Source organism: Quercus lobata, chromosome 2, assembly GCF_001633185.2.
Source record: "Quercus lobata isolate SW786 chromosome 2, ValleyOak3.0 Primary Assembly, whole genome shotgun sequence".
Classification (NCBI taxonomy): Eukaryota; Viridiplantae; Streptophyta; class Magnoliopsida; order Fagales; family Fagaceae; genus Quercus; species Quercus lobata.
The window spans coordinates 74,099,638-74,113,791 of NC_044905.1; the positions used below are offsets into that span (position 1 = coordinate 74,099,638).

Genomic DNA, 14,154 nt, shown 5'->3' on the forward strand with positions numbered 1-14,154 from the left:
TATGTGGTTGTGGACCATTTCTTAAATCTCAATGAAGATGACAATGACGCACAATCTATGTATGTATCGTGTACCATTATTGTTTCATAATCTTTAACATCTTCTGTGTGAGACTCACATGTTATGAAAGACGAGAAATATATTAATACTTGATAATTTTAGATAATTAATTTGTCATGTACGATGGGGGCTTATAGTATTCGAAACGAGTTTAAAGTAAACATGATTTGATCCCTTAGACGTTGATGTTGGAGATAGATTTATCCCGTACAACAAATCAAATTGCCAAGCACAAAGCCTAATTAGCCTTTAGATGTTGATGTAGGAGAAAGACTTGTTACATATAATAAATCAATTGTGACATAATGATATGATACTCCATGTTCTGCAAGAAACTTATAAGGTACGTTTAGTACTGTAAACATTAAATTGATTCGTACTTATACAATTAAAATAGGAATTGGGAGGTTCACTTTATTCTTTTTAATATATAGATGGAGTTCAAGATAGTTATACTTGTAGAGAGGATAACGACTAAAGACTAAGCAAGAAAGAATAGTCCACGGAAGAGAGGGACAAAAATTTATCCCTTATATTGATTGGTTATCACGGAAAAAATGGGGGAAAATAGTTTATATTAATAGTTTATTTTTAATTAAAAAATTAAAAATTAAAACATTCTTTAATTAAATTGCAAAATTATTCATAATATTGTATGTATTTTTCCTATTTTCTTATAATTTCTTTAAAGTAAACCAATATATTTTTTTAATTAAAGAAAAAGATTAAATACATTATTATGAATTTTAAAGATATATACTCATTTATATTATTTAAAATTTGTTATTGAAATAAAGTAATAAAGTTCATTTTGCCTTAAAACGTAGAGAATCAATTTTTTTTTTTTTTTTTTTTGAGGACAAGCTAATAGGTAGTCCCTCTCCATGGGCCCAAACCCATCTCTTCCATTTCAGAGTGGGTCTTCTCCTTGTCCAGGAAATATGGGTTGGCCCAAAATCTATTTTGAAATCTCTATTTGGTCTTTGCATTTGTTTTGCCTTTAATGTGAGGGAGGGACTGTCTTTATCTAGGGGTTGAAGGGCCTTTAAGTGGGAGTTGTATATGGTTGGGGTTAGGTTGGATATTAAGTATTTTTTACGGCCATACTTCTCTGTCATATAACACTTATTGTAGGGTCACGTTTTTCAGGCCCGGCTCAAGATGCTTGGGACCTTAGACCTGTGAGCCCGATACAATAAATTTGTAGAGAGTGGACCAAAGAGCTAGACTTTTGGTTTATGAACAACAATAATCGAGGCATTCTTCATGGATCGAGTCTACCAGAGAGGATTGCTCCTCGGCACGGTCCAGGGAACTTTTTTCGATGCTTCTGGTGGGATGGGGGGTCTCAGCCCCACCCCCTCTGTCCCTCTCTCTTCCCTTTTTATAGTAGTTTCCTTCTTCTTGAATAGGATCCCTGGGGTAGGTGCTTGTCCCATCAGCCCTTCCTTCCAGTTGTTGAGAGTGGTTATAAGGACAGAGAAGTATGACCGTGTCAGGCACAAGGCACTGAATGTAATAATGACAGCCTTTCCCTTAGACACTTCCGTTTTCTCCGTTGTCCTTTTCTGCTTTAGTGCTTTTCTTGCTCTGTGGAATGATATGGAGTGTTATTACCAATGGCAGGTTGCCTCTCTCATCCTCGGCTATATCCATGCTGAGGAGGATTTTCCCTATGGCTGAGGAGGGATTTTTTCTTGGGCTGGACCCCTGGCTCAGTGTAGACATCGATGTGGGCCTATTGGTCTTTTACCCCCCCACACTTATATTGAGTTGCATAGCATGATCATGAAATGCATGTAAACCCCACTCTTAATATATTACATGGGAATGTTTTGCCAAAAAAAAAAAAATATATATATATATATATATAATTAATTTTTATTTGGAAAATAGTAAAGCAAATCATAGAATTTGTACAAGAAAGACCAAAGACAATGTAATTATAATTTATTTAAAGAAGAACATATGTTATTCAAAATGAATTTGTTTAGTGTTGTTTCTTCTAACCTAATAGAATTTTTACTAGGATGTGTATGGGTTGGGTTGGGTTAGTTGGAGGATTTTTTAAACCTAACCCAATAATTTCAGGTTGAGATATTTCCAATCCAACCCAATTCATGTGGGTTAGATTGGGTTGAGTTAGGTCAGTAGGTTGTACTTACATGTTTTATGACATGTAAATAATTAGAATTTTGTTAACTATTTAATTTATTTTTTCAATAAATCATTACAATTCGTATAATATGTCTAAATTATAATATTGCAAATTTCCAAGTTCCTCAAAATTAATTTTTGAAAAACCAAAATAAATTAAACTAAAAAAATTTAATAAAACAGACTTATATATGTGATGTGTTGGCTCAAATAGGTTTTTAAAAAAAAAAAAAAAAAATCAACCCAAAATTATGAGGCTCAAAATTAAATTCTAATCCAACCCAATTCACCAATTCACAAAACCCAATCCTAGATGTCGAGTTGGGATTGAGTTGGGTCAATTTGGTCATATTAGCGGGTTGGATGCATACTTGGGTAAGTTTTAATGGAATCCAATTATTATGAAATAGATTAACCTTCTTTATACCTCTTTTTTTTTTTGGGGGCTCAAAACCTTCTTTATACCTTTATATATAAATATAATATTTAGTGCTTTTGTTTTAAGGATTTTTGTTAACAGATGCTCTAATTTTTTTGACAATTTTTTCTTTCTTTCTATTTTTCCATAAAAATGGTATTATAATTTTTTTTAAATGGTTTGCTAATAAATAGTTTATTGACACCCAATAACCAAACTCATTAATATTAGCCAAAGATAAATAGTAGTAAGGAAAAAAAAAAGTATTTATTTGAGGGACCCACGAAAACTCAATTATGCAATGATAACAGCTAGTATGCTTGGTTGACTTGGTGTATCATCTACTGTCCACTTTGAGAATTGACCCGTTTGATTTGGGCAAGTCAAGTCGGTCGTTCGAATAAAATCAGATATTAGTCGACATTAGTATAATCTAACCCGGCAAGTATTCTTTCTTCCAATCCCCAAGTTCCACCATTCCAACGTTGTGGCTTTGTGTATGTGGTTGTGGACCATTTCTTAAATCTCAATGAAGATGACAATGACACACAATCTATGTATATATCGTGTACCATTATCGTTTCATAATCTTTAACATCTTCTGTGTAAGACTCACATGCTATGAAAGACAATAAATATATTAATACTTGATAATTTTAAATAATTAATTTGTCATGTACGATGGGAGCTTATAGTATTCAAAACGAGTTTGAAAGCTTATAGTATTCGAAACGAGTTTGAAAGTAAACATGATTTGATCCCTTAGATGTTGATGTTGGAGATAGATTTATCCCATACAACAAATCAAATTGCCAAGCACAAAGCTTAATTAGCCTTTAGATGTTGATGTAGGAGAAAGACTTGTTACATATAATAAATCAATTGTGACATAATGATATGATACTCCATATTCTACAAGAAACTTATAAAGTACGTTTAGTACTGTAAACATTAAATTGATTCGTACTTATACAATTAAAATAGGAATTGGGAGGTTCACTTTATTCTTTTTAATATATAGATGGAGTTCAAGATAGTTATACTTGTAGAGAGGATAAAGACTAAAGACTAAGCAAGAAAGAATAGTCCACGGAAGAGAGGGACAAAAATTTATCCCTTATATTGATTGGTTATCACGGAAAAAATGGGGGAAAATAGTTTATATTAATAGTTTATTTTTAATTAAAAAATTAAAAATTAAAACATTCTTTAATTAAATTGCAAAATTATTCATAATATTGTATGTATTTTTCCTATTTTCTCATAATTTCTTTAAAGTAAACCAATATATTTTTTTTAATTAAATAAAAAGATTAAATACATTATTATGAATTTTAAAGATATATATACTCATTTATATTATTTAAAATTTGTTATTGAAATAAAGTAATAAAGTTCATTTTGCTTTAAAACGTAGAGAAGCATTTTTTTTTTTTTTTTTTTTTTTGAGGACAAGCTAATAGGTAGTCCCTTTCCATGGGCCCAAACCCATCTCTTCCATTTCAGAGTGGGTCTTCTCCTTGTCCAGGAAATATGGGTTGGGCCCAAAATCTATTTTGAAATCTCTATTTGGTCTTTGCATTTGTTTTGCCTTTAATGTGAGGGAGGGACTGTCTTTATCTAGGGGTTGAGGGGCCTTTAAGTGGGAGTTGTATATGGTTGGGATTAGGTTGGATATTAAGTATTTTTTTCATCTAAACCCATCTCTTTTAGATTGAGAAATCCCCAGTCCAACCAATTTCATAGTAGTTCTAAAAACCAACCAAACCCAACCCAACTCATAAGGGTCAAGTTGGATTAGATTTAAGTCATCAAGTTGGGATAATTTTGTTAGGTATAATTTAAAAGAGGTTTTATTCAATTATGTAAGCCCATTAATTATTCAATAAATAATTGTCATTTACACAGTTGAGCATAACATTCCAAGTTCATCCAAATTGAGTCTCAAAATACCAAAATAAATTAAATTAACAAAGTTAAGGGTAAGTCTTAAAATTCAAATAAATAAATAAAATACATAATTTTAAAAATGTAGCTGTGTTAGGTTGGTTGTGGGTTGAAACTTTTGCCAACTTGAACTGACCCATCCTAAGCTTAAAAAAGGAGCCCAACCCAATTTGTGAACCAACGAATAATCAACTTGAGACTTTAGGTTGGATTACGTATGGTCATTGGTGAACACACCCCTTTCCCCTCACCCTGCCAAAAAAGAAGCCATCAATGCTTGATTGGAATAGTTTTGGAAGTTTTTGCTGAGATATAGTTGCAGATAGACTCCTAATCATTACTTCCTAGATAAGAGTATGTTAAAACTATGTAGTTTCCAATTAAATTCCAACACCTAATTGCCTTAATTAATAAAATACAAACAGTGTTATCTTTTTGAAGGACAATTAAATTCGATGCATCTATGGATTTGAATTTAATTGGGAATCTTAACTTATTACTCCTAAGTTATTGTGCCTAAGACCCATAAGAATATTTCTTATTATCTTGGTAAATTTTGTCTAGGACTATAAATAAACTGAACTATCAATGCTCAATTCGAGCTTAACTTGGGGGGAAAAATATATTTGTTCTTTTATTCAACAAATGACCCAAACTCAAGGCTAAATTTGGATTTGAGTACTAAACAAAGTGAGGTTAAACATAATTATGTGTTTATAATATTTGCTCATAAGAATAAGACTATATTTATATACAATATTATATGTACCTATAAAAATAAAAATAAAAAACTTATATAGACTTAGTAAGTGTTTGGTTTGCGCATCTCTCCTCTTGAGTCTGCGTTTTTTTTTTTTTTTTTGTTTAAACTAGCGCCCATTGCACTGTTCATGGGACATGAACATTGCATTTAGGCTAATGAACAATAATCGTAGTATGAACAATAACTTTTTTTATTGTTTTCAGCAAAATAAGCGGTATCTAAACAGACACCGCTTATTTTGTTGAAAACTGAAAACTTATTGTTGAAAATACTATAGAAAAATATTTTTTTTATTGCTGCAAATTACTATTCACGCGTTTTTATCACTTGGCTGGTCCATGAACAGTGCCACGAACCAGTAAAAAAAAAATGCAATCTACACAAACGCAGCCGCAGACGCTACACAAATGCACCCTTAAGATTAGATTGTGTAACTTAGTAAACAAGTTCATAAAATATCAAATTATCATTTATTACTTATTCATAATACAAATAGTCAATTTCGTAGTAAAAATTGTGTATAATTTCTTAACAATGTAAAGTTGGTGAATGTGATTTTTATAAATTTATAAACGAAATTTATTCTATCTAATTAACTCAAATAATATAATTTCAACTCTAATTTAGCTATGTGTTATTAGCATAGATTTGTAAAGTAAAAAAAAAATTAAATTAATCAAGTAGCTTGTAAAAAAAAGTTTGAGCTTGTTTGACAAAAAAAAAAAGAAAAAAGAAAAAAGAACCAAATATTAACATGTAATCTAATCTAGTTTAGTTACAAGCTTTTCAAAATAAAATTAGATGAACAGTCCAAAACTTTTAATACTCAGTTCAATTAGACTCAACTCGTTTCCACTACTCTCCCTAATAACAACAGTGAAGTGAGTTTCATTCTGACATTGAATCAATGTACAGCAAACAAGTAAACAATGCGCATGTCATCTAGCAAAATCCTAGAAAACTACAGTTACTCTTGCTCTTGAGCTTCCAAATCCTTAGATTTCAGGGGGTTAAGGTAGTTTGTCCTTGGGGAAATGAATTATGGAAGAGCGTGGGAGTGGTTTTACCTGCTGCTTCTCATAGTAAGGGTCCGTTTGAATACATCTGAAAACTGAAAACTGAAAAACACTGTAGCGAAATAATTTTTAAATATGTAAATAGTACCGCGGGACCCATTTGTAATAAAAAAAATTGCTAAAAAGTGAAATTTGTGGATCCGTAAACAGTACACGATGTGCACTGATTGGTCAAAAAAAGTTTGAAAAGTCAAAGTTTGCAGCTACTGTTCATTGAACAGTGCATGAACAGTAGCCGCAATTTGAAAAACGTGTGAAAAAAAAAAAAACAAACAAACAAAACGCAAACGCAAACGCAATCAACCCAATCCAAACGTAGCTTTAAGGCTGGGTTTGGATTCAGCTTTTGCGTTTTACGTTTGCGTTTTCAGCAGTTTTTTTTTTTTTTTGAGCCGGTTTTGTTGACCTTTTCACGGTGAACAGTACATCCGTACACTGTTCACGGACTCATAAATTCCACTTTTCAGCAATTTTTTCATTAAAAATAAATCCCACGGCACTATTCACACGTTTAAAAATTATTTTGCTATAGTGTTTTCAGTTTTTAATTTTCAGTTTCAGCAAAATAAATTCTATCCAAACAAACTCTAAATGTTAAGTAAAATACATCAATTATTTTCATTTCCCTGGGATGTTTAAGAAGAAAATTTTACGAGGGTCCAGCTAGCATGCAGTGCATTTGCTCATGAACACACCAAGTATGCATCTTGCAGCCAATGTGCAAAGTCATGGATGCAAGCCAAATCCATGTTACAAACAATAACTCTAGAGCCACAACTATTTTTTCTTTTACAAAATGCTGCACTTTAGTATTGATTTCTTTAACAAAGAACAAAGTACAAAACACACCAAAAGAATAAAAATTCACAGCACCATCATATTATCTGGGTTCTTTTTATCATCAAAACAATCTCCGAGGGACAGTGCTCAGCAATGAGAGATTTAATCACTATCCCAAGCCTCATCCAATTCTTTTTGCGTCCTCGACTTTTTATTATCAACCCCATAATCCTTAGCCTTCATCGGATGATGATCTTCCTCATCACCACTGCTCCTGTAATCATGTCTTCCAGCTGTTGATGCACTTGAGTTGCCCTCAGCATCCGACTCCCACATTGCATTTTCCAAATCACTAAACATTTCTTCTGATCCAGAATCTTCCTCAGCCATATTTCCACTGAACTTAACTTCAGCTTTTGTCTCAAAATATGAATCATTATTGGATCTGCCAATCCTATTATGCTTCCGCTGCGCAACTCTTGATCCCTTGAATCTAACGTGAGTTTCATCTGAATCATCAGCGTCACTCTCCTGTTGATTCACCCCATTCTTCTCATCTCCCTTAACGTGATATAAATTGTCTTCCTCATCACTGCTGCTTCTGTAATTATAAGTTGCTGCTCTTGATGCTTCTGAGTTGGGTTCTTCCTCCGCATCTGATTGCCACATTGCATTTTCAGTATCACTCGACGTGTTTACTGAATCAGAATCTTCCTCAGTAGCCTGTCTTCTAAAATTAGCTATAGGATTTCTCTTAGAATTGTCATTATTTTTTGCCCTGAGAATCTTATCCTCCTTCCACCTGTTTGCTCTAGAAGGCTTGAACTTTTTATGAACTTCATCAGAATCATCAGCATCACTCTCAAGATCACTAGCAGTCCTCACATCATTAGAATCCCATTCATCATCACCACCGGAAATATCATTGTCTTCACCATCTCTATCATTAGTCCTCTGCTTGTCACGTGCATCTCTCCACCCCCTTGCCTGTTTGACCTCATAATCATCATCATAAGAGTTGCGATCCCTACGTGTTTCAGATCCCCTGAACCTCCCTTCAAAGTCTGCTCTGTTCCAATACCTAATTTTGCTAAGCTCTTCTTTCTCTGCTTCTTCTTCAGCAACCCATTCTTCATCTGCTGCATCCTCTATCTCAGCTATGAATCTGTCTAACTCCTCCTGGTCACTGTCATCAGGGGGTTCTGACTCTTCAAAGTTTTTAATAGGTTCCATTACTTGCTGTTTATCTTCCCGGAAGACATAAGGACTTCCTTCCTGCCTGTCAATTGCATTGAAGAATGTAGAAGCAACTCTCTGAATGCTGGCCATGGCAACTGGATCCTCAGGATTTACCCCCATTCGCCGGAGCTGCTGTTCTAACTTCTTTATGTTTAGCTTCTGAGATTCAAGAGCTTGTTCAAATCTTGCCTTGAATAATGCCTGCATTTAAAGACAAGCAAGTTATTTTGCAGAACAAACTCTTTTTTTTTTACCAACAATAGTAGTACAAAAGATGCCATCCCATCCTAATTCAATGTATGATTGGCACTGATGCACTTTACCCAGTAAATTTTTGGCTGGAGGTCATATGCATTACAAAGAGTGAGCTTTTCACAATGTAGAACATGAAAAGCGTCACTCAGTTGGTTTCTTTATTTGTATTCTTCTACTGAATTGGGAGCTTAAGGCAGGTTCATCAAACCAAGGCTGCGGTTGGGGCCTTGGTGAAAATGATAATAGTTTTTTAGGGCTTAGTTGTTATTTACATTTTCAAAGTCTCAAAAGGTACATGTTTCAGGTACCTCAAATGCTACCCCTCATGCAAACTGAAAAGCAGTGCAAACAGACATTTGCCCTGTAGGCTACCTGGTTTTGCCCCAAAATTACAAATAAGGGCATTCTACTTTATTCTACTAGACTCATGCCCAAAAATGAAGGGGGAAAAGATAAGCATAATATGATTTGAAATTAAAAAGATTACAGAATAGAACATGAATACGGTACCCACCTTCCTCTTTGTAAGGGTGTTGATAGGTATCAAAATTTTGGGTTGGCGATAGTTTCTGCCACGAAACATGATGATTGTTTTCACATTATGAATATTTACGACAATACCACCACTCAGTCTTGCAATCATGGTTGCCATTTCTTTTATTTTTTCTTTGGGGAAGTTGTCACAGCAAACTTGCACAGTTTCATGAAACTTCCAGTGGAGATGCATATTTTGGACAACTCCACCAAAAACTCCACGAACACCAACAGGTACATAATTTTTATTTCTGAAGCCAATTTTTTTAAATGCCTGAAGCTGTTCAGGAGTCAATAGCTCAGGGTCATGACGAGGGGGTGGCAACTCTGGCAGCTCGTATTTCTTGAGCTTCTGAAGGAGCAATGCCACTTTTTTCTTGGCCTGCATTAGTTAGATAGTGGAGGATTGTCAATCTGATGATTACAATAAGCCAATAAGATGTTATAAGCTGAGAAAATAGGGAAAAAATGATTAAAAACTGCAATGATATTACCCTAAAATCGGAAGGTGGCACAGGACAAAACCAAAACTAACGCAACACTGAAATTAAAGAACAAAAAAATTAAATAACCTTGGACTCAGCACCAAGAAAAGAAAGCAAAACCTAGGAATCAGCACCAAACCATTGAGAAGTGAGAATTTCATTAAAATTGAATGAATTATGAATTTGCATCCATTGGAGTACAATAGTGTGCTTATGTATGCATATGACTTAACCCTAGTTTAATTGACTTAAGAAAGCCAAATTATTGAATTACAAAAATATCCTTGACTCTAGGAAATTAACTAAAATACTATATAACCAAATTAACTAATAAGACCTAAAATAAAATCCAATTGACCAATAAAAATACAATTGATTTTCAAAAATTAAATAAAATTGTCTTCATGCTTTCTGCATCATTCTCCCCTGATTGGAAGCATCTTAACCTGTGACTTTTAAAATGTTTAAGTATAAGCACTCTTGCATTTGATACTTGCTTCAACTTTTAGATACCTTCAATTGTACTTAGAACAAGAAATTTTCTGTTCCAGCATATCATTAAATTTGTTTGAGATGAAAAAACTAAGGGGTGAAATAGCATTGCAAAGGTTACAGCCGTATCTTGATCCTCATAAAACACCAATATATCAAACCTTTTCAATTCATCAAGCTTTGTCATTTCATGCACCATAAGGGCATGATTTTCAAAAATTAAATAAAACTAAATTGAAATAAAAATGTCTTTGCACTTCCTGCATCAGAAGCCATTCTCCCAAAATGACATTTTCATAGTAATTATAGACAAGCTAAACAGTTGACAACACCTTAATGGCAATGACAAGTCACAACAGTTGATCTACAAGTCCCAAGCATTTGTATCCTTTATTACATATATGCTAATAAAAAATTCCTGTCAATACCAACAGATAACTCCCCAGTATCTCATACGACATTGATTGATAAAAGGGCAATCCAATACACCAAGTAAAACAATTAAGAGAAATCTAAAAGCCAGTTGTTGCAATCAAAATTTAGAGAAAGAAAAAAAAAAAAAGGATAGACATTGTTACAATTCCATATCTCATCATTGATCATAAGGGCTAGATAACATACTCTTTTGAGGTTGTAAACAAGCCTTTCCTCCTCAGTCATTAGCTTCTTCTTTAATTTTTGTGCTCGCCGCTTCTCCCTTAGGGTTTTACCTGACTCTCTTTGCATCCGCTTCTCCACCTTGCTTCGCATGCTCCTCCCTTTCGAAGTTGACATAGACCGGAACCACCCCTTGAAGGGATCCAATGATGCATGTGAAGAAAATAAAAGACTATCTTCACTTGGAATACTAGGCTGAGTCACATTGCTTGAGATGGTATGTGGCAAAACATCTCTTAAAAACACAAGATTTCTGAATATAAAGTACAATTTATATCAGAATAAATCTTATGCAAAAACCAGAAGTATCAAATTAGACTTGCTCATAAATTGAACAATAAACTCTTGAGTTCAAATTCTTCATTCACCCACCAACTGAGCCTAATCATCTCATTTAAAACCAGATCATAAAAAATAATAAAAACCCAAGAAACCAAACAGAGTGAAACTAGACTCTCTTTGCTTTCTGTAACAATGTAGGAAAGAAAAGGGGATTGAACAATTGGTTTTTACATTTTTCATTATCCGAGGCATGAGAAAACCAAAACATATAAGCAAGAAAGCAGAGCTGTCCAAAATTAAACCACATTAAAGCAGTACCCTATAGATGAATGAAAGAGAAAAAAATTAAAAAAATTAAACAAATGATTAAAGAGAAATTAAATTACATCTCATTATCATTCTATTTGGTTAGTGGGAGCTCTAGAGAGCCAAAAAAAAAAAAAAAAGACATAACATTTTTGCTACTTCGAATCAGATTGAAGCAAATGGATGAAAACCCAGAAAAATAAGGAGGAAAATAATCTAAATTTGAACCCAAAACAGCAAAAATCCTCACTATATAGCTTAGCCTAGAACACCCCATTTGGCACGGTGGAGGTGAAAACCATAAAATCCACTTATCCTTTTCATTTCTCATTTATTTTCCTTCATTTTTTCTCATCAAACAAACGGAGAGTAATTGAGAGAGAGAGAGAGAGAGAGAGAGAGAGAGAGAGGCAGAGAGAGCATACTTGGAGGGATTGGATTGGAGAAGAGAGAAGAGGGTCTTGAAGGAATGCCTCTGAAGATTCCTCGCAGCAAACATTGGCGTCAATCAATCTATCTATCTCATCCACCTTGTTTTCTTTTGCTTGCCTTCATTCCATTGTTTCTTCTCTCCAAAGTTCAAACACAAAGAAAAATGGCAATGGGGTTTTTCACTGTTCAGGGTTTTAGGTTTGGGTTTTGGGGCAATTTGTGGTTTTCAACAATATGGGTTTCTTAAAAAATTATTTACCAATCTACTCCTGCGCTCAAAATTATTTGCACAAACAGTCTTATCTATCTGGTTAGTATTTATTTGGTTAAATTCCAATTAATATAGCCTGAGGTTTGAGCTAATACCAACCAAATTCAAGCTTTTTAAAACTAACTAATTTGGTTTCTAAAGCCAATTTAGTCACTAAAAGGCTAAAACATTTGAGAAAAAATAATTAATCGTTTAGGGACTAAGTTTGGCTTTAAGGACCAAATTAGCTAGTTTTGAAAAGTCCTAAACCTGGTTGACATTAACCCAAATCTCGGGGTATATTAGTGGAATTTACCCTATTTATTTTGTGGAGAGAAGGGGAGAGAAGGGGAAATAAGGGACATTAATTCGTTTGAGTCTAACTTATTTAACTGAAACTGAAAACTTTTTGCTGAAAATACTATAAATAAAGCTAAAAGGTAACTAAAATAGTACGTTGGAACCTATGAATAGTATCAAAAAATGCAATAGGTCTCCCCATGAATAGTAACAAAAATAAGCTAAATAATAAAAAAAATATTAGCCACAACAAAATTTTATCAAGATAGAGTTTGGAAAACATTTTTTTGTCCACCATATAAAGTAAGTTGCTCAAGTGTGAATATATTAACCATTGAGTCTGTAGTAGGATGAATTCTTTAGGATAAAAAAAAAAAAAAAAGGATATGCAATTTTATACTCGGCATTCAATTTAGGGTTATAGACATACTCGGCATTCAATTTTATGATTGAAATTTGCAAGTCACTTTTGCATTTCTAATTCTTCCATAGAAAATAAATAAATATATTTAGATGAAATGCATGGCTTGTAGAGCTTGTATGATATGATCCAAAATGATATGCAATTTGAACATAATCACTAGTGTTACTTTGAGTATTATCAAACATATTTTTCCTTCTAAAATATAATGTCTTGTTATGAGCTGTGTTTAACAACGAAACATGAGAGTCTATCACTTGGCCTTATTATAGGGTCTTTTAGTATCACAGGCATGTGTATGTCCTGAGATTTGAATAAAATGATCACACAGTTCTTTGTAGTAAAAAAAATGCAAACAAATGGATATTAGTTAACAATTTAATCTACAATCTTCATATGAAATAAAATTTTAATTTTTTGAATCATACATATAGGGAAGCAATTTTTTGTGCAACTACAAAACACCTTCAAAACTTACTACAAAATCATATATCCATATCTATATATGTTTAGTACTTGGATTATGAAACTATAATAACTCTTAAACTACATTGGAAACTAACTAAACCAAATACACAATATAATACAATAACATCAGAAAAAACTAAATAGAAGAGCAAAACGCAAAATATTTCAGATTGAACTTTCAAACTCAAAATAAACCGTATAATGCAACTCTAATAGAGCAATAAATTTATACTAATTAACTGAAAATCAACAATTTTTTTAAACAGTTCATTTTGTGTATTGCAAACTCATTTATTATTTCAACAATTTCTATTATACCTATATCTAAAGTTAGTCCAATAGGTCCAAAAATTGCTCAATACATTTTGATATTATGCTTTCTATATCTATTAAGTTTGGATATTACATTTTCATTTGGCGAGGATTTTCGACAGCTAAAAGGTTGTATTTGGAACAACTTCATATTAGTATCCAACTCATCAAAAAATTGATACTTCTTAATGTCATAAATCCTCAAATTTCTTATACCCATATAAGGAAAAAAAAAATCCTCAACTGATCTTCAAATTGAAATTATATCATATCAAAACACTAAAATTGCATGACCAAAAAAAAACACTAAAATACTAATATCAATTAAGGGGAAAAAGTAATATAAAGAAAAATAATATCACAAATTATTAAATTAAACAATTAAAAATAAAAACATTACTTTTTGTCATCTTGGACCGAAAAGGTCCGAAGTGGACTGGAATGGACCAAAGTGGACCAAAATAGGCCGAATGGACCAAATGGATCAAATTAGAACGAATGACTAAAGTGGACCGAATTG

At 32.9% G+C, this 14,154-nt stretch overlaps 1 protein-coding gene across 1 annotated transcript; it reads right to left on the bottom strand.

Annotated features, from left to right (window-relative positions):
- Nucleotides 1-7,009: 7,009 nt before the first annotated feature.
- LOC115976570 lies at nt 7,010-12,155 on the bottom strand. The gene is made up of 4 exons (XM_031097920.1): nt 11,877-12,155; nt 10,828-11,116; nt 9,210-9,611; nt 7,010-8,641 (listed from the first exon to the last, which is right to left on the bottom strand). The coding sequence occupies exons 1-4, from the start codon at nt 11,948-11,950 to the stop codon at nt 7,364-7,366; spliced, it is 2,043 nt and encodes a 680-aa protein (XP_030953780.1). The 5' UTR covers nt 11,951-12,155; the 3' UTR covers nt 7,010-7,363.
- Between the last annotated feature and the right edge of the window lie 1,999 nt (nt 12,156-14,154).